Raw genomic sequence first — 26,810 nt, forward strand, 5'->3', positions numbered from 1 at the left:
AGAGCAAATCTAGTACAAACTTCTCATTTCACTTCCTAAAATAATATTTTAATCGTTTGAACTGAATTTGCAAAGAATTAGTAAGGTTAGGGGAGGTCAGTGCAATTTTTCAAATCACAGGGGAGGTCAGTGCAAGTGTCAAAATCCTCAAGAGAGGTTTCTGCAATTTTCCCTACATTAAAATGATTGAATTGATGGTTCAGATGTTTGAACTGATAAAGTCAAAACCAATCACTCATTTTGTTTATCACTAGTCTGCATTTCAAAAATATTTTTAATTGTTAAAGTTGTTCAAAATGTGGAATACTTAAAAAAAAAATCCTCCCTGAATTTCTAGTAATATCATTTAGCGCCCCTATAGTTCTAAAAGTATCACTTACCTTCCCCACAAGTGAAATGCGACAAAAATTCACGAATACAATAATCTTGTTTCATCTTCTCCACAAAACCCTCAATGGACTTTTTCTCAATTCCCTGTAGCATTAAATTAACTCCAGCAAGGACTAAAAATAGCCTCCATCTTGAGTTTTCATCTGGAAAATTGATGAAAGAGTTTTTGGCAACTGCAACATACAATAATAAAGCAAAAATAAATATAACATACAAGAATCTTGTTGTTTGGCCAATTGACCTATGCCACAAGTAAAAGAGCGGCAAGTTGACTGTAAAGAAGAGAGTACAAAATCATAAGTTTTAAAGTACTAAATACTAAAAATACAAAAAAAAAAAAAAAAGTTTAGATATAACAAAAGGCCCAACAACCTAAAAGAGGTCCAAATAAGCTTCTCTAGCTCTTTCGGTTGGCAGTTCTCTGCCTCCCGAATCTCTCTTGATATTCTAACGGTCCAAGCTTGCTATTAGTCTCTTTTCACAAGAAAGTCGAACAAAGAGTTTGGCACATTACTTATTGGTGTAATTGGGTTCCAAGGTAGCCAGTTGATTTTGAGTTCTCACGTGTATCTAGAATGACAAGAAATTTTCTTATAAATGTAGCAACAGTTAACTTCTAAAATCCATCCACAAGAACTTATTTTGGCATATGTCATAGATCCAATAGTGATAGTATATACACTATCAATAGATATAAGATTTACTTTTTTTGCATGGATTAAATTTTCATACACTGACGATGTATACATTATCAGGCTTCGATTAATAACAATTATGCAAACTTTAAATTTGAAATTCAACTTTTACACATGTGTCATGGATCCAATAGTGATAGAATATATACTGTCAGTGTTTATTTTTTTGTATGGATTAATATGTCCAACACCGATAGTGATACACTATTAGTCTTAGATGAATGACAATAATGCAAAATTTGAATTTGAAATTCAATTTTTGTATTTTTGTCAAAGATCTAATAGTGATATATATTGTCAGTATATATAAGATTTACTCCTTTTATTTTTATCCCTTTCCTCAAGTATTTCCTTCATTCACAATTTTATTCCTTAAAAGATTTTAGATATTCTTCTTTAGTTTCCAAAAGTTCCTTTAGGAAAGTTTCCTTAATATCACAACAATTAATCATGTTGAACAAGAAATTGATATGCTAATCTTCTTTAGTTTCCAAAAGAATTGTCAAAGAAATTTGTTAAACTTCTTTCCGAACAATTTTTTTTTTACACTATTGCTCAAGAAAATAGGAAATCTGCTTACTTGCTCCACAATTAATTGATTTCCAAAGAAATTTCTAAAACTTCTTTACAAACAATTTCTTTCCAACTATTGCTCAAGAAAGTTAACAAAATCTGAGTTTAATAGATTTTATATTTCTAAAGTAAAAACTCATTCTTGCTGTTACATTGAATTACATAAATAGCCACAATTATCATAAATAATGCAGAGCTAAAAAAACAACATTGCATACCGAGGGTATTATCGGAATATGAGATCTAATGCACTAATCTGCTAATTTAAACTCTTGCTCTTAATATATTATAGATAAGTTGTACCTCTATAAGCGTTTAATTAGAGCTACACGCTAGCCACAATATTGTAGCAGGAAGACTAATGCAAAGCTATTTCTTGATTGATTTACAATACGATTCAAATTAGACAATTAGTTTGAAATGAAAACTTGAAAGCCATAAGCCAGCAATTGTTTAAGAACAATATTGAAATTAATGCAGAAACCATTACATGAATGTTGTAATCTAATTACTGATGTGACTGCAAAAAGTGTCCAATTTGGTACACGCATTTGGTCATAAAAAAAAGCGGCCAAATTGGTACATGCATGGCCCACCAATAATGCATCAGATTGGGAGGAATCTTTGTTTGGCGCTACACTGAAGTTGCTGGCAAAGTTCTGAAGCACCATATCTTCTGTGAACAAGATAGTGTCTTGCAATATTTACACAAAAAGTGGGAAAAAAAAAGTCCAGCCTATTGTTTGTTGTCTATTGTTCGATGAGAAAGTTTTGGATCCTGAACTGATTTTATTGAGCAGCTGCTAAACCAGATAAATATCTAATATCAGAGTGAAAACAAGATATTATAATGGAGATCCCCTCCAGCAGTAACGCCAATTGCTTTGATTATCTGCAGTCGCATCACGCCTCCTCCAGCACTAGCACTAGTTGCTTTGATCTTGCTTTAGATTTTCTAGCCGAGCGCCGGGTCTTCAAGGACGTGGAGAAGAGGGTAAGATTAATGAAAACCTGTTTTCTGTATGTCAAAAAGTGTAGGAGGAGGAGGAACCACGAAGCGCTTTTGGAGCATGATCGCGAGGACAGGTGTAATATTATGTCTGAACTTCAAGATGTGGCTATCAGGATGATTCAAGAACTTCAGCCTATTTATTTTGAATTTATTTGTACTGATTATCTCTTAGATTTTGACATCATTGAAAGGACGGCTACCAGATCCAAGGAAAAGATGAAAATGCTTCTTGAGACAGATCTCAAGAAATCATGCGCCGCCATCTTCATCGACTATTACTCACCAGGAGATCCACGACTAGTTATGGATCTTATTATGTGCCTTATAGAGAATCTGAATTGCGTTTTACGTGCTGGGGAGCTAAGAGATACACTCAGAAATAGGCTAAAACTCTTAAGGAATCTCATTGGCTTTGTGACAATGCAAGGTCTTGAATGTTCGCAACTGACAGATCTCTTGACTTACACTGTAGTTGCAGCTGGAAGCCTGATTTCTATATGTCTGTCTGACTATGATGATGAACAAGCGGTCAATCGAATGGAATCTGAAATTTATCAGCTGATACACGAGAAGATCAATCTTCATGATCTCCAAGTTCGAGAAACTTTTGTCCATGTCCTGACAGCTTCAAAGAAACAACCGAGATCATCATATGATTTAGCCCTTCAGAAGAATGACGATCCAGTGGTAGGCCAGTTTATTGGTTCTCTCTGCTATTATCTTATAGATCTACTAGGATCTTATGCCAGTTTTCAGGTTCCAGTGAAGGATCAAATACTGAAACTCCATGAGGGATTAAGATACCTGGATATCCTTCTTAAACAGGAGGAGAAACTAGGTGATGAAATAAAGGATCTTATTGGAGTTGCGGTCTCTGATGTAGGAATTTTGACCTTCTCCCTTTCTGTCAATGAAATCAAAGAAGGCTTGCCTGAGGAAACAGATCTTGGGGTGTTTCATTTGCACAAAGTTCTCAAATATATGGTGGCAGAGGTTGCACAAAATTATCCACTAAAATCACCATATTCATCATTTAATTATCCTAGACCCAATGAGTTGGGCTGTATGGATTCTTTCCTAGAAAATCTCAAGGAACTAGCAAGGTGTGATGAGGCTGATGATTCAATTGGTTTTCAACATCATAGAATCCAAGTGATCCAAAACGATCTCGTATTCTTAAGATCTTTCCTGGAAAATATCAAGGAGCAGCGCTATCAGAATGGAAAACTTCAAGCTTTCTGGAGTCATGTTATGGAGGCTGCATACAAGGCAGAGTTACTGATTGACTTGGCACTTGTTGGTGATAAATGTGAAGATTCTTTGGATGCTGTTTCTAGAGATATCAATCTTTTGAAGATTGAGGCCCCTGAGATCCATAATGCTCAAACCCAAAGAGTTAACAAGACTTCCCTTCACATACCGTCACAACTTGCTGCCGCCATGCACGACGAAGATCTGGTAGGTCTTGACGACGAGGTGGAAATTATTACTCATCGGCTTACGAGAGGATCCAAGCAATTGGATATTGTTCCCATTGTGGGTATGCCAGGCCTTGGTAAGACCACATTAGCCCACAAAGTTTATAATGCTCCTTCAGTTAGGTCACATTTCCATGTTCATGGTTGGTGTCGTGTTTCTCAAACGTGTAGCAAACACAGTTTGTTAGTTCAACTTTTGTGTAGTGTTGATTCTAGGAGTCCAGATGAATATCTTAAGGAGGATGAAAATAATTTGGCTAACAAGCTAAGGCAGGTTTTGCTGAGAAGTAGGTATCTCCTTTTTTTGGATGACTTGTGGGACGTTGAGGCATGGAATTTGTTGGAAAAATCACTACCGAATGATGCCAATGGAAGCAGGATTCTCTTCACCAGTAGATACCAGAATTTATCTTTGCATTTCAAACCTAATAGCGAGCCTCACCATCTCCGCCATCTTACTGGCGAAGAGAGTTGGACATTGCTGCAGAGAAAGCTATTTGGCATGGAAGATTGTCCTCCCGCGCTAAGTGAAGTTGGATCTCAAATATCAAAACTTTGTCACGGCTTACCCCTCGCAGTTGTCCTTATTGCTGGAATTCTTGCTACTACTGCACAAGATAGTTGGGAAGAAGTTGCAAAAAGTCTAAGTTCTATCGTCCTTGAGGATGAATACTGCATGAAGGCACTTGAGCTGAGTTATAGTCATTTACCAGATTATTTGAAGCCATGCCTTCTGTATTTTGCTGCATTTCAAGAAGATGAGGTTATTAATGTGCGAAGGTTGTTACGGCTTTGGATCTCTGAAAGATTTGTGCAACAAACTGAAGGAAAGAGCTTAAAGGAAGCAGCTTATGACTACTTGACGACTCTAATTAATAGAAGTTTAGTTATGGCTGTCAGACAGAGAAATGTGGGTGGTGCCAAATACTGTCTACTTCACGATTTGGTACACGAGTTTTGTGTGAAAAAAGCCAAAGAAGAAAGTTTTCTATATGCTATTCATAGTTGGAACCCTCTTTGTCTTACTGGACCAAGCAACCCCCACCGAGTTTGTGTTTCCAATGCCAGGGAATTGAAGATTTGGGAGTTAACGCTTATTTTTCCCAATTTACGCTCTTTGATCTTGTTTGGACAAGATGATTTTAAACATGAAGAGGAGGATTTGCGTATTTTGTTACCTAAACTTCTCAGAGTGTTGGATATTAGGAATTTGGACTTTCGTTATTCTTTTCCAATGGAAGTAGTATTGCTTGTTCACTTGAGATACCTGGCGCTCAAACGAATACCATACATCCCATCTGCGATAGCCAATCTCTCAAGGTTAGAAACTCTCATCGTAGAAGATCCGTTTGGTACTGAGCTGCCAAGTACTATTTGGAACATTAAGACATTGAGTCATCTACGTGTTTTAAATTATCATGGAGTATGGCCAATGGGTTTTATTTTTCCACTTGGAAATCTTGAAGGATCCCCAGATTTAGATCATTTAGACACTTTACACCTTGCAATTGATCCCTCCCCTCAAAGCTTGCAAAAGATACTGAGAAAGTTACCAAGCGTTCGCAGGTTAAAATGTATGGAACGCTGGAACAGCTCAAGAGAAGCTACCAGAAATTGCAACGAGATTCTTGAATTTGACGGTTTGAATCAACTGGAATCGCTTCATTTGTTTCGTTTTCATGGATGTGGATTTAAATTCCCGTTGAATTTGAAAAAGTTGGTTCTCTCACATAATCGTCAGCCATGGAGTGAAATTTCAACAATTGGAAAGTTGCCCAATCTTGAAGTGCTTAAATTACTTGAGGACTGCTTTGTTGGGGAAGAATGGGTAATGAAAGAAGGGGAGTTCCCTAAACTCCGAGTCTTAAAATTGTCAGAGTTGGAATTTCGCAACTGGACTGCATTTTCTGATAATTTTTCCCGCCTTGAGAAATTGGTCTTGCACTCGTGTGAGGAGCTGGAAAAGGTCCCTTCCTGTTTAGGGGAGTGTGAGACTCTTGAAATGATTCAGGTGAAAGGGTGTCGTGAGTCTGTTGTAGATTCTGTAAAGCAAATTCAACAAGAGCAGATAGATATGGGAAATGAGGTTCTAAAGATCGAAATTGATGAGTATGATACATCCATTTCCTCAGAAGAATAGTCTACAGAAGCAGAGTCAACTCCCTCAGAAGCAGAGGAGATTTCTTCAGAAAGAGAATCTATATCCTCTCATCAGTCATCACGCAGTTGACAATTGTGAGAGTGAATGTACAGTAGGATTCCACTCATCAGGTCAGATAAAACTATATTTGCATATGTTGAATCAGTTCAATTATATAATGATTCATGTTTCTCTCAACAGTTTACTACGGCAAACCATTCATGTCTCCTTTTCATCTGTTTATATGTTGAATCAGTCCAATGATATGTTAATTCATGTGTATTTTGAAGCAATTTCTGGAGGCGTCTAAATTCTTTATCTGTTTAAACCTGATGCTGCTGCATAACTTCCTGATACATTTCTGATTGCAGTAGGAAACACATTGATGCACAATCTGTTTCTAAAATCTTCTTCTTGTCATTTTCTGGTTCAGTGTTCAGTAATGTTTATGTTGTCATCTTCTTGTCATTTATAATCCCAATTTGCGAAATCTTCTTCCATGTTGCTACATATTGATATGATACTCAGAACCAGCAGAGCAAAAGCATAACTTGATATGATACTCAAAACCAGATACACTTTTCTATTCCCAATTTGTGTTTGTAAATAAGAGTAATACAGAAAAGTGTAACTCAACTGATTGATATGTTTAAACATACAATAACAGTTTTGCAACAAATATTAAGTGGAGACAAAAGCCCAAAAAAAAACCTATGGTTGTATTATTTTTCAACAGAGGAAGGGCATAGGACTTAATATGTGTTTTTCTTCACTACAAGAAGCCGAAATACAAACATTTTCATTCTTTAATAGGCAGTATTTTCGGAAATCAAAAAGGAAGCAATTTTTTCTTAAACTTTTTTTTTTGTGTGTGGTTTCATGTTTTATTTTGCTATTTTAAGTGGTTTATTGCTCAAACTGATCAAAATGACAAATCAAAGAAACCAGATGACCTATTTTGTTGGGTAATCTGTATACCTCTTCATTCAACTGATGTAGTACTGCAATTATCCCTTCTTCCAGAGTAGATTTCCTCAGCCGGAGAGTCCATTTCTTCTCATCATCACATTAGGCAATGGTACAGACTGAAGCATTTATGTCTCTTCTTGACTTTGTGTGATCATTCCACTCATCAGGTCAGATATAATTGCATGTCCATGTTAATTCAGTTCAATGATATAACTCATGTCCCTTCTTCATCTGTACCAAATTATTTGGTTTGAACCTGATGCAGCAGTATTACTTGTCATTGCAGGGGCAAGCACAGTCATGCATTCTATCAAGCCAATATTATCCATCATAATCTGTTTGTAAAACTAGCTGTTTGTAACTCTCTGTTTAAAGCACAGTCATGGTTTGATGTTTAATAGTGTTTACGATCCATCACAATCTGTTTGTAAAATGCTCTCCAAGTTCTTTCCTGATTTTGATGTTTAATAGTGTTCATGATCCCAATTTTTCAAATATTCTTCAATCCTGCTACAGATTGAAATGATCCTTAAAACTAGCTGTTTGTAGAATGTTCTCCATGTTCTTTTCTGATTTGATGTTTACTAGTGTTTATGATCCCAATTTTTGAAATCTTCTTCATTGCTACTACGGATTGAAATGATCAAATGTTCCTTAATACCAGCAGACAATTAACAAAGCATGTATGCGAGATTCACTTTTCTCTTCCTTTCATGTATTTCAGTAATACAAAAGATTTTGATTTGCTTCTGTTTTTCCTCAATAAAACTCTCATGCAACAATTACTTAGTATAGACCAAAAAAAAAAGGGATCTAAATTGTGTTACTTTTCAATAGAGAAAAGTGCATGGGAACAAAATGGTAAATTTTGCATCAACATGATTATATTTTCATGTATAACAATATTTTGGCGAACACATACAATAAAAGGAGGCTATTTAGTAGCCACTCGCATTTCTTTGCATTCTTTATCTTAGCAAAAGTCTAAAGGGATGATATTTTTGCTGATATTTTTGCCGAACAATCTATATACTTCTTCATTTAACTTGATATCTAATTGTGATATTCTATACCATGTAACATATTTAATACAAGAATATTTAGAAAATAGAGAAAATCATTAGCTGGCGATCATTTAAGACCAATATTAACGTTGATGAGGAAACCATTACATGAAATTATTATTATTTTTTTTTTTTTGGGGTTGCTATGACTTGTGAGGCTAAAAAGTACAGAATGCCAGGTGAAAGCTGACTTTAGCTTTCTTCTATCCAAATGATTGTAATCCAAAATTCCAAGTATCGTTTTCTCTGCTTTATTTTTCGACTTTCTTTCTTTGTTTGGGCCTTTGTTTCATTTGTGCTTTTCTGATTTTGGGCTTTAGCTTACTAGGTTTATTATTTCTTCTAGTTTTTTTTTTATGTTTTAGTTTTTTTTGTATTCTCTATATATTTGTTTCTGTGATTTATTTTTTTCCTTATTTTTCTTTTTTCCCCTTTCTTGGGTTCCCTAAAAGAAACCTACAAAATTGACAAAATAGAAAATTATATTAAAAAAAATTATTAATTTACATACGCATGTATAGACACAGTTTACAAACTCATGGAGTCCTCATGGATAGACCACTATTCAAGTATCACAAAACATAATTAGTTCTTTTAATAGCCATTTAATTACTCTATCAAATCTCGTCCCAATGATCAAGAAAGGGTTCTTAGATTCTTTTTCATACCAAGTTCAAGGTTTGAATCATGTACCTGACAATTGGAGTTAAAAAGCAGTTCGAATTATGTACTTGACAGTAGAGAGTAGAGAGTAAAATGCATGTAAAAAGAGATGGGAGGATTAAAAAAAAAAAAAATGGAAGAGTCTCCTCTTGTCTATATACAATAGTGTTCCTCTATGTGGCTTGTATAATTGACTAGACAGCAAAGGCAAGACTTCTAATGATCAAATCACTCTACGTTAACCTTTTAAGGTTTATTCCACTTGCACCTTTAAAGTTCTTTCTATTTTCACTTTGCTTAATCTTAGTTACAAAACTTTACATCTTATCTTTCAAAACAAATTCTAAATCTTACAAAGGGCTTAAAATTGAATGAAAAACCTTATATTCACCTTTTTTTTTGTCAAATATTCACCTAATTAATACTGCTCTAAGCTGAACTAGGGCATGAGAGCACAATCTACTATTGTTAATGCCATGCATCCAAGGGGTGCTGAGCGGGGCTGTGTTTTGAAAGTTTTAATTCACAGTGTGTAAATATGGGTGTAAAACAGAGTTAGCCCCCTAATTTTCATAATTTTAGTTTATATATATATATATATATATATATATATGGATTTAGCCACCTTTGAATTATTTTTTTCTTCAAAAAAAGTTATTTATTATTTATTGTGCTAGTTATTTAACTTTTAAAAAAGTAAACATATAATCAATAATCCATAGTAAATTGACCCAATTTGATTACATTATAATAAATGATCCAATTCATAATTATCAATGGGTTAAAACAAAAGCAATTACTTTTTTGGCTAATATATAAATATACAATTTAGCCCAATTGATTAGACTCGTTCTCACTCTTGCTGCATCAACTATAAGTATAGAACGAATATTTTCAATTATGAAGATAATCAAGATAGTTAAAAAACAAGATGGAAGATAATTTTTTAAATGATTGCCTAATTGTATACATAGAAAAGAAAGTTGTTGAAAAATTTAGCATTGATTCAATCATAGATAAATTTACTTCTAAAAGGAATGTAAAACTCAATTTACTTTTAAGAAAAGGGGTTGAAATTTTGGTGTATGTTAACATAACTTTTATCTTTTTTAATTAAAATATTTATATTTATTTTGCATATATATATATATTTTGCATAGGCGACATGTTGGAGCATCTTTTCATAATGTGCAACTTGGATGGTTTGTGATATTATAAGATATAAGAAAAGTTTATTTTTGTCTTATTTTTCATTTGACTATGTTGTATATTTATAAAATAAACATACCTTTATAATTAAAGTTAATATTTGATATTTTTAGATGTCATATATTTAAATACATGGAAATTATTTTGAACATAACATATTAAAATAATTTTTTGGGAAAATTTTTGGGCGCCTACGAAAAAAATCTTGGCTCCGTCACTGCATGTATCCCATTTGGCATTCTCCTTCTCCCTGGCATAAAAGATGAGATTTGTTGACAAAAAGAGGGCAAGTTGGAGAAGATGAGGTTACCAGAATAACCAGCTTGCCTCTACTGCTGGATGTAAATTCTCGTCTTGTATACCATTTGCCACGAATCCTTCATAATAGTTCCTCTTTTTTCCAATCTATCCTAATTTTACATCCATTTTTCTCATCAGTATATTCAAATATTTAACTTAATTACAGGTTTAAAATCTCAAAGCTCTTCTGGAAGTTGAGGCTAGTTTAAATTGGATTAGACAAATTTTTGTTTGAGTTATGATTTTTTTCTTCAAGGAGAACCTTTTTTTCTTTTTGGACCTTTTTTCTTCAGGAGTCCCAATCTCAATGAGGTTTTGGTTTTTGTAATGATTTCCGACACTTCAAACTCTTTCAAGCTCAAAATACAATAAAATGATTGAATTGATGGTTCAGATGTTTGAACTGATAAAGTCAAAACCAATCACTCATTTTGTTCATCACTGGTCCGCCTTTCAAAATATTTTTAACTGCTAAGGTTGTTGAAAAAGTTGAATACTTTGAAAAAAAAAATCCACCCTGAAGTTTCTAGTAATATCATTTACCACCCCTATAGTTCTAAAATTATCACTTACCTTCCCCACAAGTGATGTGGCAAAAATTCACCATCGCAGCATGCAAAGTGAAAGTATTACCCTCACAACTTAAGATTATTTGTTCTAAAAGATTTTGAAGGAAAAATAAATAAATTGACAAATTAGAGTGTCTATCTTAACAATTTTTGGCACTTAAACCTTCATACTTTTTTAGTCCTTCTATGCCACCCATATATTACATTGTCCTCAATATTCTAATAATAATTTAGACAAAAAATGTATAAAAAAAAAAACTTAGATCAATAAAGATAATTCCCATTTAGGAGTTAATTTTGCACTTAAACCCCCTTCCTACACTCCAATTTTTTTTAAAGTCCTTCTATACCAACTTTATATTAGAATACCCTCCCTACTCTAACAATTATTCGAAAAAATTTTAGTAGACTAAGTACCAAAATTTTATACAACTAAAAATTTGATATTCTAAAAATTATATTTCACTTAAACACCCCTTTGATCCACTTTGAATACTCTAATGACAATCGTATATTAAATAGCCCTTGCTATTCTAACAACTTTTGAGGCAAAAAAGTTTAGAAGGGAAAAAAAACAAAAATCCATCAAAGAACGGTCATCTTAACAATTATTTTTTACTTAAACTATCCCTTCCCCCAACTTTTAGTTCTCCTGTGCCAACTTTATATTAACTGAACTCTCCTATTCTAACAATTGTTTGTGCAAAAAGAATCAAATGCACTTGAGCATCTTCTGAATTAAATGCAAATCCAGGGATTCGATCACCTAAAATACAAACTAATAAAGAATTTAAGGTAATATTACACACCCTAATAGAATGACATGTATCATTACTAGTGCATTTAATCCGGAAGCTACTCAAGAGCACTCTTCTTGCCACCCATTTCCCATAGAACCTTCAGTCCAGCGGATCTAATCCCCTAGCTTACATTTAATTTAAAAGGTGTTCAACTATACTTTTTTGGCCACAGCTTACTTCACATAGTGTTGGATTAGGATTAGGAGTAGATTAGCTAATATTGTATTAACAAAAGAAAAAAAAGAAAAAAAAAAAACAAAGATAACCTAGATCCTTTGGATCCACTAGTCCCGGTGGTATTCGACTAGGAGTAGAGTGCACCTTTTCAATAAATCCTTTTCCTAATATAGGTACAGATTAACCAATATCATATTTGGAAAAAAACAAAAAAGACAAAGACACCCTAGACCCCTGAGATCCATCCATCCCACAGTGTAAGAGTAAGCATAGGAGTAAATTAGCAAACATAGTACTGATTCAAAAAAAACACATGCATTTAACCATCACATCCTATGTTTTCAGACTCGGACCGGGTATCGACTTGGCCGAGCTCAGGGGTCAGAGATCAATGGGTTCGACCGGGTTCGATCGGGGGTTGAACCGGATGATGTCATAAATAAAAATTATTTAAAAATTAAAATATTATATATAAAATACCTAAAAGTATGTTAATATTAATAATGGTATATTCATATATATTTGATATTTCAAATATATTTAACAAGAAAATACAAAGAAATTAGAACAATCAAGTAACAATTTATATTATTTAATGAACATTAACAAATTTAAAATTAAAATTATGGATTTGATTGAAAATAACATCAAATTTTAGGATAACATTTATAAAGTATGAAATATTTGAGGTATATTAATAAGTTTTAACAATTTAGGGGTCAAAACATAATATTGAAGAAGTTAACCTTTTTTTAAAAAATGCTCTAGTTGCACCGGTTTTTTTGGGTTTTTTCCCGGTCAAACCCGATCTTTTACCAAATTTGACCGGGTTTTTAGTCTTCTGGTTTTGAAGAACAATTCGGACCAGACATTTGATCGGTTCGACCGGTCAGATCGACTGGTCCGATCCGAGTTTAAAAACACAGATCACACCATGTCAAATGTTTATAACTATCCATTTTTTGTTTTTTCTAGAATTTAAATTCTTAGAACCTGATGTTCCTAAAATGGTCTTTGATTGCTGTAAGGGTTTACTACACTTGGCCACCTTAAAATTCCTTTTATTTTCATTTTGCTCTTTAAATATTTAGCTAGAAAACTTTACAGGATTTTCTTTCTAAAGTTGGCTTTTCAAGCCTTACAAAAGGAAAAGAAAAGAAGGGAAGGTTAGAAAGTTGAATTAAAAACCTTATGAATTTTTATTAATGTCTTCCAATCGGATCGAAGCTTGAGATTCTAATCTATTAATGTTCACATTATAAGGCCTTTTCTATATAGTGTCGTAGGGCCGCACAATAAATAAACTGAAAATGGACAGTGGATCCACCCGTGAATTACAATACTATCGAAGAAGAAATTTATTAAACCCATGTTGACCCTTTTCTCAAGAGTTATCTAACTTATAATAATATAGTTGGAAAAATAACTCCACTTATATATTCTCAACATGACTTGAAAATTAAAATTCTACTAAAACAAGAAAGTACCATATAATTACTTCATAGCCTGAGTATCTAAATTGGTAAAACTTGGCTATACTTTTGTTTTTAATTTTTTCTGGTAGGTAAAGGGTGAAACTTAAGAAGTGAAGAAGAGACGGAGTGATTTAAACCTAAGGTCTTTAATTTCTAGAGCCTTAACCTTATCCATTAAACTGAGGTTTCTAAGCAAAACTTGGCTATACTTGAATACTTCTAAACTAGAAATAGAAAACATCAACTATTAGGAAGTTCGGTTTAATTATGTCAACATTGCCTCCTTTAAACCAAACTTTTCACGAATATAGCTCTATACTATTGCCAATCAAAAAACAAAAATCTTCTAAGATATTTTTCATTATAAATCAATTCTTGCCAATCACAGCTTTCCTCGTCTTAAAGCACTTTGATCTTCACCCTCTTCTCAGGGATTTCCGATACTAATTCCATTTATGGCTCCAAAAATCATTCTATAGAATATACATCAATAACGCTGTAAAATAAGTGTTTGTAATTACCATGCGTTAAAGTAATACTTGTCATATATCATCTCAATTCTGAAATCTTCTCCAATGCTGCTAATACAGCGTTGATATGATCCTTCAAACCAGCATATGTGCTAGTTAAACTTTTTTCGTGACTTTTATATAAATCTGTCTGACTCTTCTCTTATTTTTGAGTAAAGAACCATAAACTTTTACTGTTTGATATGTTAAAATCTCCGTGACTTGCATAGAACACTTGTTATGCAGTAAATACCATGCAGAGACAGAATTAGGAAAAGAATTTAAAAGCATTATACCGGTCCAAGTAAGTTGCACAAACGTTAAATGTCAAACACAGCAGTTTTATATGTTGCATGAAGGTTGTTATATTGAGTCCTTGTTTCATTTGAAAGAGACACTTTGAAATAGCTGCATATATCAGCCGAAAGAAACAATCTGAAAACCTGTCAAAATGTTGTTTTTATGTTCATCTTTCTTGTTTCGCAGTAAGTACAAACTTTTCATTCTTCAAGTTAGCAAAATATTTGGAAGTCCAACAAAAGTAATTTTCCCTAAACATTTTTCTTTGCTGTTTACTCTTTTCTTTTCCAGCTTTAGTGAATAATTGTCCAAGCTAATGAAAATTACAAATGAAAGAAACTGCATGTATAGTTTTGTTAAGCAATCTAACTTTCCGTCCTCTAGAGAGATTAATTACAAACAAATTAAAAATCTCAGGAAAAAGGCGCAAGATTCTTGATTAAGTGCATATCCTCTGTCCTCGGACACTTGCAGCTGCTGGACAAACTAGGGGACGGGAAAGTGGTAGATGCTCCAAGTTAACTAAAAAGAAACCCATGAGGGCCAGAAGCAGGGTTAGTTTCTTAATCTAATTACTATGAGCTTGGTGATTCACCATATTCTTTTACAATTTTCCCAAGTTCAAGGTTATTCGGAGGCTTAATTCTTTTGTTTATTACCCGCAAAACTTGAGAATTCGGCTTTACATGAATCTCTTTGTTTTGACAATAGTTCCAATTTTTTATTAATTAACAACCGCATCTGACATCTAAAGTAGAGATTGGAACCTATTATGTTTTTGCAGGTATAAATATCCTCTGTACCATGCCAGAATTATGTGCCTTTACCTGTCAAATTTGTTGATCTTATAATAGTTTCTGCTATCCTATCACATCCAGCTCCACAAGGAGCAGAGTGCTATATCGAGGATAAAAGGTGTGAGGACCCGAATTTTTATTTTACGTATTTTTATTTATTTTAATGGTTTATTTAATAATTTATTTATTTGTTACTCCGATTAATTTAATTCATTCATTTTAATTTCATTTGCATGGAAGAATGTCTTATTTTATATTTTAAAACATTTCACTAATAAATTTAATTTTTCTGCGTCTCGTTTAGTAAGAAATAGCGAATGCACGTTTTTCGAGGCAAAATTCGGTCCGAGAGTGCAATGATCTTGGAGAATTAAAAATAATCAATAGTAGACTAAGAAAAGTTAATTGAGAGATTAGAGGTAAGTGAGTTAAATTAAGAGGTGAGTGAGTGAGTTAAATTAATTAGGAGCACTAATGGCTTCCTATTCATTTGTTGACTTTTGGGTACCAAAGCACCTTTATGTCATTTCTTCTTTTCACTCCATCACTTCACCAACTATCACACAAAACCTCTCTTCTCCTTCTCTTCATGGCCGGCTCTTCCTCCTCCCTTAACCAAAATTTCAGCTAGCTTTCTTCTATTTTTGCTCAAAGAAAACACTCCAAACTTGCTCCTTTTCTTGGTTCATTACTCAAAGAAAACACTCAAAGAAAACACTCCAAGCTTGAAGGAGGAAGGAACCTTGGTGATTTAGAGCTTATACACTAGTGGTTTGGTTTTCATCTCTTGGAAGCAAGGTAATCCTCCAAAGCTCTCATCTTTTCCTCTCAACTTATAGTAGTTAGTTAGTTCTATCTAGTTAATCATTGGGTTGTTGACGGGTTCAAAAGAACCTTGACTCTAAGTAAAGGACTTGAGATGGCTTTATAGGTAGAGGCCTTGAGGAATTATTGTGTGTTTACTTGTTTGTTTGATGCTTGTTTTGATGAGTTATGGCTTAGTTTTGATTGGGAAGTTGAAAAGAAAATTTGAAGAAAGGAGGATGCTTGCTGTCCAAAAATTTGCTGGTTGATTCCCTCATGTTAATTTCGAATTTTGTTGTTATTTTCTGCTATAATGCTTGTTATATGTTGGTGTTTATGTGTGTTAAATATCTCCCAAAAAGCATTACAATTGGTTGAGTTAAAGTAGGGGAAAGTGAGAATGCAAATCTGTAAAATTTTCTGATCAGGAGACCAGACCAGTGTGCATGTTTTGGCCCATAACATTTTGTCTGGGAGTTGAAATCAAGTGCCATTTGTGGCATCTGAAACTAGACTCCGAGAGCTTTCCAACGGTATAAAATACACCTCCTAATTCATTTTCTATGAGCCATAGTGAATCGGCAAATATGACTGATTTTCCTCACTGTTTTCATTCGAGAAACAAGCATAGCTGTAGTTTGTAGCTCATTTTCACCTATCTTGAAAAATGAATTTTAAGACAGTTCCTACTAGTGATTTTTAGCATTTTGAATCTAGTTTTCAACGCCACAAATCACGCTAAATTTTGAGTTGTGTACCTTTAGTTATGATCAGATTTTGAAACTCTGTCAAGTACTCTAGAACTAGAAATTCCGTGAAACAGGTTCCAAAAATCAGCTTTTTTAAAACTATTGTATCTTGGTGTAGAAACGTCCAAATTGAGTTTTGTCTATTGCATTTGAAACTAGATTTGGAATTCTATCAGTGGTATAAATTTCAAGGGCTAATTCTATTTCTATGAATTTTGCCGAATTTCCAAAGTTTACTGAAATTGCAAGTCTGTTTTGCTCTGTCCAGTCTGAAACAGTGAATTTGAGTTAAGATTTGAATGATTTTGGATTGGAGTCTGGGAAAAGTGTCTTCTAGAGAGTATTAATATATTGAGTCTAGTTTCCAACAGTATAAAGTTTACAATTTTTGGACTTACAGAACTCGAGATATGATTTTTCCAAATAGTATCGCACCAAGTTGGAAATTTTCTGGTTTCAAACAAAGTACTCTTTTAAGAACTTTCAACCTTCCTTTGAGATTGTTAGTGCGCTTCAAGTTTGATTTCATGGTTGGATACAAGATCTCTTTGAACATTAGACCTTCATTTTAAATTTTGGTTTCTAAAGGATTAAACCTCTCTTGATGCGTTTTCTTGATTATCTAATTTTCTTGGTTAATTACACATCATCTCATACTTGAGAAATGGATTTCAAACCCTAATCTTATACCCTTGATTTCCATGAGATTGAACTCTAGAAATGGAATGTTTAACTAGGGTAATTCTTGGAGAATTTCACTAGCTTTATACTCGAAACTTGGAACCTTTAGCTTTGACATTTATTATGAAAATGAGTGGAGTTTTGATGAGTTTTGACCACATTAGTTTGGAAAATGTGAACGCTCCTTTATATTCTAAAGTTTGGGTATAAGATTAGAAGTTTTGAGAAATGGAAACCATGTACTCTTTCCTCGATTTTCGTGTCGAAAGTAAATGTGGTACTTGCTTTTGGAATTGAGATTACTTACCCCGACTTGAATCGAAAACGACGTTTGAGTTCTCTTTGAGTTTTATTTCAATGATTTAGCGAGAAAAGCTCCTTAACTTGACTCGAACTTGTAACCTTGAGAGTGGGTAGCAAGAAAATATTTTTCTTATTATTCTTGGTCGAATACCTAGATAATCGTGATTGTGCATGTCTCAGATGGTCACGAGGATGCCGAGGAGCTTGTCTGATCTCTCGCTTTGCTCTTGTTTTGCTCTTGGCTCTTGGTGAGTGTCAAGTGCATATTCAATGTTCTTATGATTGAAATGATATTTGTACAAGTGCTATATGATACGTGAACTTGTCGAGGCGAGGGTGTACTTTACCGCTCTCATCCTCTCTCTCTCTTTCTCTTTTGATTGAATGATACTTGTTAAATGAATGTATATGACTTGTACTTGTTTTCGAACATGTTTTAACTCGTGAGCACTAAGCGGCAGCATGTACCACACCCTATTCGGGTGGGAAGTGCCACTCATACCGACTCAGTACTATAAACAATCATGTTTTAACTGTTGAGTACTAAGTGGCAGCATGTACCACACCCTATTCGGGTAGGAGGTGCCTCTCATACCGATTCAGTGTTATGATCGATCCTTTAAGTGGCAGCATGTACAACACCCTATTCGGGTGGGAGGTGCCTCTCATACTGACTCAGAACCATGAACAATTCTAAATCGATTGGAGCGTTGTCTCATTGACCAATTATACTTGTGGACACCCCAACCCATTGGCTAACCTTGTAACTCAAGCCGGCAAGGGTTTGGTCGAGAGGCTTGGTGAACCATGAGAAATTTTATAACTTGATCTTTTGAGATCTTGCTTGGCATACTCGATTAGTATTGCCACCTCATGCGTGTTTGGTTCCGGATCCGAGAAGGTGTTATGTTAGATGGAGGAAGTAAGTGGAGCACTACAGTCATGTTACTACATGAGTTGACGGAGAGTCAATCTCAAATGGTTTGAAGCGGTTGAGACGTGGAAATAGCTCCTGAGAGCTCCTATATCCTTCCCTATGTGTTTATTTCCTACTTATGCATTTAAATGAAAGTTCATGTTAATGTTGCTTTCAAGAATGCTATTTAATTAATTGGTGCTACTTGTTTGCTTGCTTGATTTTCTTGGCATCACTGAGCGTTAGCTCATCCCCTTAAGTTTGTTTTCCTTAACAGGCTTTGGAGGTGGAAATTAGAGATTCTAGATTAGCGACTTTTGGTGGAAACTAGTATATCTTTTCTATGAAATTGGAGATTCTTAAAGTGTAAATTTTGTTATTTTTGGGTTTGGTGGATTGTAATTATAATTACTAGCCTTAGAAGTTGTGGCTTGTATATTCGAAATATTTCTTAATTAAGTCGATGGTTGATTTGTAAGCCTCTATTGAGCTTGAACGAGTGCGTGAGTCCTGATGAGAGTTGGACAGGCGTTCCGCTGATACTCTAGGGTTCGCTCTAGGGAGAGGTGGGAGCGTCACAAAAGGTAAACAAAGTTAATCTGCAAAATACTGGAGAATGCACTGATAACTTAGTACTCGTACTGCAGAACAGGAAAGCAGATTTTTTTTTTTGGGTGGGCGGGGGCGGGGAGAAGAGGAATTATGTGAAGCGAAAAGATTTAAAGTTATAGCCATCTCAGTTTGATGGCTAATTCTGTAATTTGAGATTCAAGTATCCTGTAAGGCTACAAGATGTAAGCCTTTTATGTTGCTAGAACGTGTATCCACTAATTGCTATTCCAGATCATGTCCGGAAGTGGGCTAGCTGCTTACTTACCACCATTATCAATCGATACCTCGAAAATTCTGAACCACTCACTTTCTAACACTGTGACACGGATCAAAGGCTCCTGTAAGCCGATCGTAAGCATAATCAGCACACTAAGATGGGAATTGAAGAAATTTGATGAAGAAAGATACTGTTTTTCCACCTTATGTCACAGCGACTTGATATTCGGTTTGGTCTGAGAGAGTGAAAGTAGAGATATTGTTGTTCCATCAAAGTCATTTGTTAAATTGGTCTTGAGTGTGTAGTTATTAGCGACGATTAACCAAGGATTGAGACAATGTACTACAGATGATCACCAAATTGATGACAGTTTTAAAGCCTGCGTATAGACTTTTTGTTCTTTTCAAGAATAGCACCTTCAGACTTGAAAGACATTTGGAGCACCTCAACATGGGAACGTATGATTTCCCAGTCCCCCATCCTTTTCTTCTTTCAATTCGTCCATTTGCAAGAAATTCCCTTCATTACACCCCCTATGACATTTAATCCTCCTCTTTCCTGTTATCGACCCTTTTCTTTTGTTTTGGTATTTTGGTTGAATGTAGCAAGCCAAACTATTGTCATTCAATATTTTAAACATGAGAAAAAAAAAAGGAAAGCGGAATCAAGAAATGAAGAAATAGGATAGAGGTCGACTCAAATTTTTGACCAAACAAGTGAAAGTTTAGAGTCTAACAAGCTTTTAGTTTTACCAGAAGTGGTCCTAAAGTTTTGAGACACCAGATTGGTCTTTACCATGTTAATGAGGGGTAAAAACAACAACTTTGATAGAGTGATTCCTTGATTAGAAACACCTATTGTCTTGGTATTGCTCTTGGTCTCTTGAGTAGAAGTCTTCGTCTTTGTGTCGTGCATGGTAAGCAGGGCCTCTTTCTTAATGTAGTTAACTGATAAGAAATTGGGGGACAGCTAGAATACCAAATCCTGAACATACTAGGGGACAAGAAATTGGTGGATACTCCAAGTTAACTGATAAGAAAGCCATGAGCAGGGCCTCTTTATTTACTATTGAGCATGTAATTCATTTCCCAAGTAGGCGGTTATTGTTTCTCTGTTTAATTACCTATAAAATTTGACAATTCAGAATCTGCCATCTGACATATAAGCTTTGATTGCTTGCAAGTTTTGATTAATGAAAATTGCATCTGGCATCTAAAAAGGAGAGGTATCTATATCCTCTATACCAGAATCATGTGCCCTTATGTGTCAAATTCATGGTTCAAAGTTTCGGTCTCGACCGAATCGTCATCGAAACGGATCTCTCCGATACGATATCGAGACGAGATGACTCAGAGATACTTGACTCACCGAGAACTCGGCTGAGAAGTCTCTGATATGGATAGTTTCGGCCAAATTGGCCCGAATCATCTTGAGTCAACTCGCAAATTTATATTTTACAAATTTTCTTTTGCTAATTTTTTAATTATTTTTTTAGCATATTTTTGAATATTATTCATAATTTTTAGAATATTAAATGTTTCAAAACTTGCATCTCACCAAAATCGTGACCGATATGCCGAAACCGATATGGAACGGTCCAAGCTGCGACCGCGACTTTGAACGATGTTAATAGTTTTTGCCGGAAGGTTGGAGGTAAAGTTGTCTGACGCTCAAAGATGCAAGGTTTAGCCTTCTAAGTTGAATACCGAATGCTGTAATTTGAGTTTCAAGTATTGTGCAAGGCTAAAAGATGCAAGCCTTTTATGATGCTAAAATATATACCAACAAATCGCCATTACAGATCATGTCTGGCAGTAGAGTTTGGCTTATAACATACCACCATGATGACCAATACCTTTGAGATGTTTGAACAAGTCACTTTCCAACAAAGGTGAACAAACTCCACCCTTGATTATAGATTCATGGAAGCTGGTAATATTTGTGCAGCATCTCCTTTCCAAGAGTTGACTACTAGTGTTGTCTTATGCTCTTGACGAGTCGCATCACCGCTTGGACCCTACAAGTTTTATGGGAGGATCATTGGCTTGTTCACCTATCCCTGTGTCAAGATTCTCCATAGAGCTCGAGGGTGAGTTCTTTTTTTGAACGGCAGAGTTTATTATTGAACAAGGAATCCGAAGTTCAAGAAATTTATTGTCTGTATCAATAAATTACCCAAGAAACTTATTAAGGTTCTTAATTTGGGTACTCATAGTATATATATTAGTTTTTTATTTAATTTTATTAAAATTATAACTATTACCATTAGTTGTACTTGTGTTGGCAAGGGAAAGAAGAGAAAAGAAACCGATGCCAACACCACACTAAAGATCTGTGAGCGAATCCGCAGTTGCCTATCGTGGATCGTAATTGGAGCCATCTATCTTGGATCTACTCCCTAGATCTGTGGTGTTCATTAACCGATCCATCTACGGATTCTCAATGCATCCAAAAACATAGTTGAATTCGTTTAGGTTGCATTCAAGGTTCGCCGTCGCCATTCCGGTTGTTCTACATTCGTCACGGCATATCGGTCGAATATCGGATGATATGTACATTATACCACATAAATGTTTCTAAAAAATCTGAAAAAAATTACTAAAATTAGAAAATATAAAAAAAGACACAATTTTAAAAAAAATATTACAGTCAACTCCGAGTTGATTCGGATATATCGGCCGATACTAGTATCACGGATTCGAATTAGTCAATATCAACCAAATCAGAGTGAGTCACCGTGGATATGGTAATATCCCCGATTCGAGAATCGGTATGATACCGATCCCCTCCGTTCTGATTACGAATCGGTCAAATGGATCAGTATCGGTTGATATTACTAATCATGGTTGCGTTTGAATTGAGAGATTTGGCAAAATATTTAAAATTCTCTCAAATCCTTCTAATTGTTTAGATTATTTAGAAGGTATTTAAATTTGCAAATCATAAACTATTATAGTGTTTAAATGTAGTTTGATAATTAGTAAATTATAAATTCAAATGTCTATTAAATAATCCAAACAACTGGAGTGATTTAATTTAGGCGGATTTCAAAATCCTTTATCAAATTCCACAATCCAAATGAAGCCTTAAGGTTTTTCACATATTTTTATTTTCATTTTAGATTAGGACTTTCTAGCCATAAATAAGCATATTCTTAGAACTATTATATTCAGACTATTATCAATCTTTTATCAAATTGTTAATTGATATTATCCTAATATGAACCGTTGCCAGCACTCAATAATTGAAAATGCCAAGAATGCACATGTGAGCCACGCATTGTAAGATACTTTAACTCTTTACTAGAACTTTGCCCGTGCCTTTGCATGGTTTTTTTTAATTTATTGTGATTTTATACAAATATGAATAATTTAAATATGAAAATTAACAACAATCCTACATATCCATTTATGTTAACTTTAAAAAATTAATGTATTCTAAATGCTTAATTATTTACTAATTTTTAAAAATTTGTTTGCATGCTTTCACTATAATATGATAGTATACTTCAAATAATTTATCCCATTTCAAAAACTTGGTGAATATTCTTTAATTTCATAAATATTCTGTTAGATAATTTAAATTTTTATAATGACCATAAACCTAGAACTATATATTCACATTTAATTAAGTAGAAAAGATCCAGCAATTTGCTTTTTGTCATCAATAAATGTTTAGTTTCCAAAAATATTTGTAATTCTGTCAATGTAACAATTAATTCTCTTTTTTACACTAAGTTAATTCAAAATTAAGGAAAGAGATGATGAACAACTTGAAAACTAATCAACAATATGGTGATGAAAGGAAGAAATTCATGAAATATGTAAGATTTTAATAATTGTAGTTTGAAAAAGGCTTTACTATAGTTCTGTGTAATAAATTGATAGAAAACAAATATCATTAATATAAGATTAGTTACTTATAAAATTTATTTTAAATTAGGGATAATTTTTAAACATGTAATATAATATTTAATTAGGCATGTCACATATGAGTGAGAAACACTCTACTTAAAAAAGTTACTTTCATATATATATGTGTATATATATATATATATATATATATATATATATATATACTGAAATAACACTTGATTGAGATATACCATATTTCAATCAATTTATTCTCATCCTAAAACAAAAAATCCTCAAAAATGACATTGAGATTTTGCAAGATCTTAGCAAGTTGACTCGCTACAGAGTCAGCAAGGCAAGTTAGTTTCTTAGTTGGAGTTAACTGAATGCTAACTCAGCACAAGTTAATTACAATTAGTCACTGAGTCAATTGTTTGCAGTTCGGTAGAGTTGCAAGTTACCGTTGGTTTGAAACGAGTGTTGGATGAGTAAATGATGCATCAATGAGGGGACTACTAAGGCAGGAAGTCAGTCTAGATTGTTGTCCCAAATTTTTTTTCAAGTTCTTGTAGTCCAATTTTATCTCAGTTCACCTTCTTTCCCTCTGATTTTTGAATTGTATTGCCTGTTTCAATTTACAAGTCCCGATAAAACAGTTTTTGTAAGGTCTAATTCTAAAAAATTGACGAAATGGTTTTTGGCAATCCCAAAAGAAAATAATAAAACAAAAATAAACGTAAAAAGAGACATAAGAATTACGTAGCTGGACCAATTAACTTACATCCACATGCCAAATAGCAGTAAATTCATTATAGATAAGAGAGTACCAAAAAAAAGAGTATTAAACTCTAGGAAAGAAATTCAAGATCAAAAAGTAGTAAATATTAACAACACAAGAGAGTCTAAATATAACAAAAGGGTTAATGATTTAAAAGGTCCAGATAGGCCACTAACTCATTCTCTTGATTTGATGCTTTTTAAAACTTCTCTCTTGAAATGGGATTTAGGGCCTCCAAACTTCTCTTGGACTGGTATTTTAGTGTATTTGAGCACATTTAAACCCACTATACTTACAGCCACCAAGAGGAGTGGCCTCTTTGTAAGATTCTTGATATGATATACAAAGACAAATTCAACAAACTTTCACCTTGACGTGTATCCAAAATTGACAAATAATAAACATGCTTCACCTTGTTCACAAAAGTCTCAATGGATCCCAATAGACTAAAATTAGAAAACCCACAACTGATACTAATGGGTCAAAACCAATAAAGCCACAAAAGATCCCAATGGGCTAAAATCAGAAAAGCTTCAACAAATCTCAAAGGGCCAAAATCACAAAAGTTTCAACGGATCTCAATAGGTCAAAATTATGAATATAATAATCTTGGCTCACTTTTTCCATGAAAGTCAATTGACCATCATCCACAAATGAAGAAGCAACAAATTCACTATAAAGAAAAGAATACAAAATCCTAAGAAAGAAATCTTAAGTCTAAAAGCACTAAATACTAAGAACACAAGAGTGTCTAAATATAACAAAACTAGTTAAAAAAATTATTGGTATTATTTTTAAAAAAATATAATGCCAGTAATAAGAGTAAGAGGCCAATTATTTTCTCTACATGTATTTTTCATGCTAAAATACTAAACTTGATCTATAATTGTCTTGTATTGATAAGTCTATGTGGCAAACAAGGCTAACAATTGGTTATCCCATTTTGTGAACCCTTAGGAGGAGTCATGTTATTGATTAAATAACTACCCATGTCATGGCTTATTGTCATCTTTGACTGATTTTTAGTTTCTTAATGCTGTTATTAGGTTAATTTGGAATTGCATCAATGGCTAGATTGTCTAATAATAAGAATACAATTTGAATGCATCATTCTAATTGTTGAATTCAGAGAATTTGAGAATTTGCAAGTTATTACTGACGTTCGGATAACTTAGGCCAAATAGCTAATTAAAGATTGAATCTTTAGGAGTTGATGATCAATCGAAAAAAGATCTTCATGTCCTTGGTTTGGCTCGTTGTTTATTGTTTTTTTTCTTCTATTTTTATTATTATTGTTTAGTTCTAGTTATAGTTTCAATCATCTCAATTTACTTTTCATTATTTTAACAAAGGAAATCAAGAGTTTCAACTGCTCCTCATGCATTCGACTTGAACTCCCACTATTAGAAATTTTGGGTTTCTAATAATTAATTTTTGACACTCGTGACAAGTGATCAAAATTTTGGCACCGTTGCCATGGAAAGGTGTTAACTTTTGTTTTTCTTTGTTAATTTTTACTTATTTTTGTTTCTAATTTTATTATTTTTTTGTCCACAATTTTTAGGTGTATTCAATCTTTCCCACAAAGGTAGTTGAAAGAAGCAATAGTTGGTGCTTTTATTTTGAAAGGGATCCTTTCTAATTTGGCCTCTATGCAAAGGCGGGGCTAAGACCCGACAGTAAGTGGAGTCAAATTTTAGTATATTAAAATTTATTTTTAAAAAAATAAAAAACAACTAACATTATAATTGTACCCTACGAGTACTCTTTTTTTAAAAAAAATGTTACAAAATCAATTCATTATCAATTTTGTTAAATACATCTTTTTCAATTTAAGTAACTGAACCTCTTGAATTTTTCAAAATAATCTACAAATCACCATCAACTTGATCTTCTACAGGTTTCTTTTATAAAATTTATCTTTGCCCTATTATAAATAAAAATAATAATAACTTAATTTCGTATTATAAATAAAAAGTTTACCAGCCACTTGAATTATTCTTGTTTTTGAAGACCTTGAAATTTGAAAAACAATGATTTGAAGAATTTTTTTTCTCACTCTATTCAAAAAAGTTCACCTCTTGTGTTTGGAAATTTTAGATGAATTTATTCTTAAACTAACTTCCATAGATAATTTGAAATAAATTCAAAAATATTGTGATAGTAAGAATTACTAATTTTCAATTTTTTAGGGTCAATGTATATAGGAAAGAGAATTTGATAAAATATGGTGGGGTCAAATAAGATGTAAATTTAAAATTTTCTAAATTTTCTAAGCCTAAGAACTAAGAACTAATTTTTCAAAGTTAAGTGGGGTCAATTGACCCCACTTGCTCCACTTGCTTCTATGTGGCTCCGCCACTGCCTCTATGGTTCAGCAAGTAACACAGATGAATATGCAGGCAGTAGAGGTTTGTGGATTTTGTTCGTTAGCGACATATTCTACATATATGTGCCCACTACTTCAATAAGACCTATATGAGTATGTTCAATTTAGTGAAATGGATGTGCGATCCACCTCAAATGAGACACAACCCTTATCCATATGTAGACAATTGGGGGTGGAAAGTATATCCTACCTATAGCTATGGAGGTAAACCAACTCAAACTCCCTAACAATATCACCCGTTCAAACATCAATAATCAATTCATCCACAAGTGCCGGATTATTCAATTCTTAATGTTGGTGCATCTTGGAGGATATGGTGAAGTCAATAGTCAGTTCAACTTCACAATTTTAGCAAGAACGATACAATTTAAGCGTGAAGTAGTACAG

The 26,810-nt window shown here is 33.6% G+C and overlaps 1 protein-coding gene across 2 annotated transcripts; it reads left to right on the plus strand.

Moving 5' to 3' along the window:
• The first annotated feature begins 2,439 nt into the window (after positions 1 to 2,439).
• LOC113777412 (putative late blight resistance protein homolog R1A-3) lies at positions 2,440 to 7,815 on the plus strand. Of its 2 annotated transcripts, none has more exons than XM_027322471.1 (3): positions 2,440 to 6,419; positions 7,312 to 7,424; positions 7,544 to 7,815. In XM_027322471.1, exon 1 carries the CDS (start codon positions 2,509 to 2,511, stop codon positions 6,286 to 6,288), a length of 3,780 nt encoding a protein of 1,259 aa, XP_027178272.1. In that variant the 5' UTR covers positions 2,440 to 2,508; the 3' UTR covers positions 6,289 to 6,419; positions 7,312 to 7,424; positions 7,544 to 7,815. The 2 variants fall into 2 exon arrangements, with proteins under 2 accessions (XP_027178272.1, XP_027178273.1); XM_027322472.1 differs by having other exon boundaries at positions 7,312 to 7,366.
• Positions 7,816 to 26,810: the final 18,995 nt, after the last annotated feature.

Source organism: Coffea eugenioides, chromosome 7 (assembly GCF_003713205.1).
Source record: "Coffea eugenioides isolate CCC68of chromosome 7, Ceug_1.0, whole genome shotgun sequence".
NCBI classification, from domain to species: Eukaryota; Viridiplantae; Streptophyta; class Magnoliopsida; order Gentianales; family Rubiaceae; genus Coffea; species Coffea eugenioides.

Bases quoted from the DNA above. Each gene is read 5' to 3' on its own strand.
- LOC113777412 (XM_027322471.1), top strand. From the start codon at position 2,509: ATGGAGATCCCCTCCAGCAGTAACGCCAATTGCTTTGATTATCTGCAG.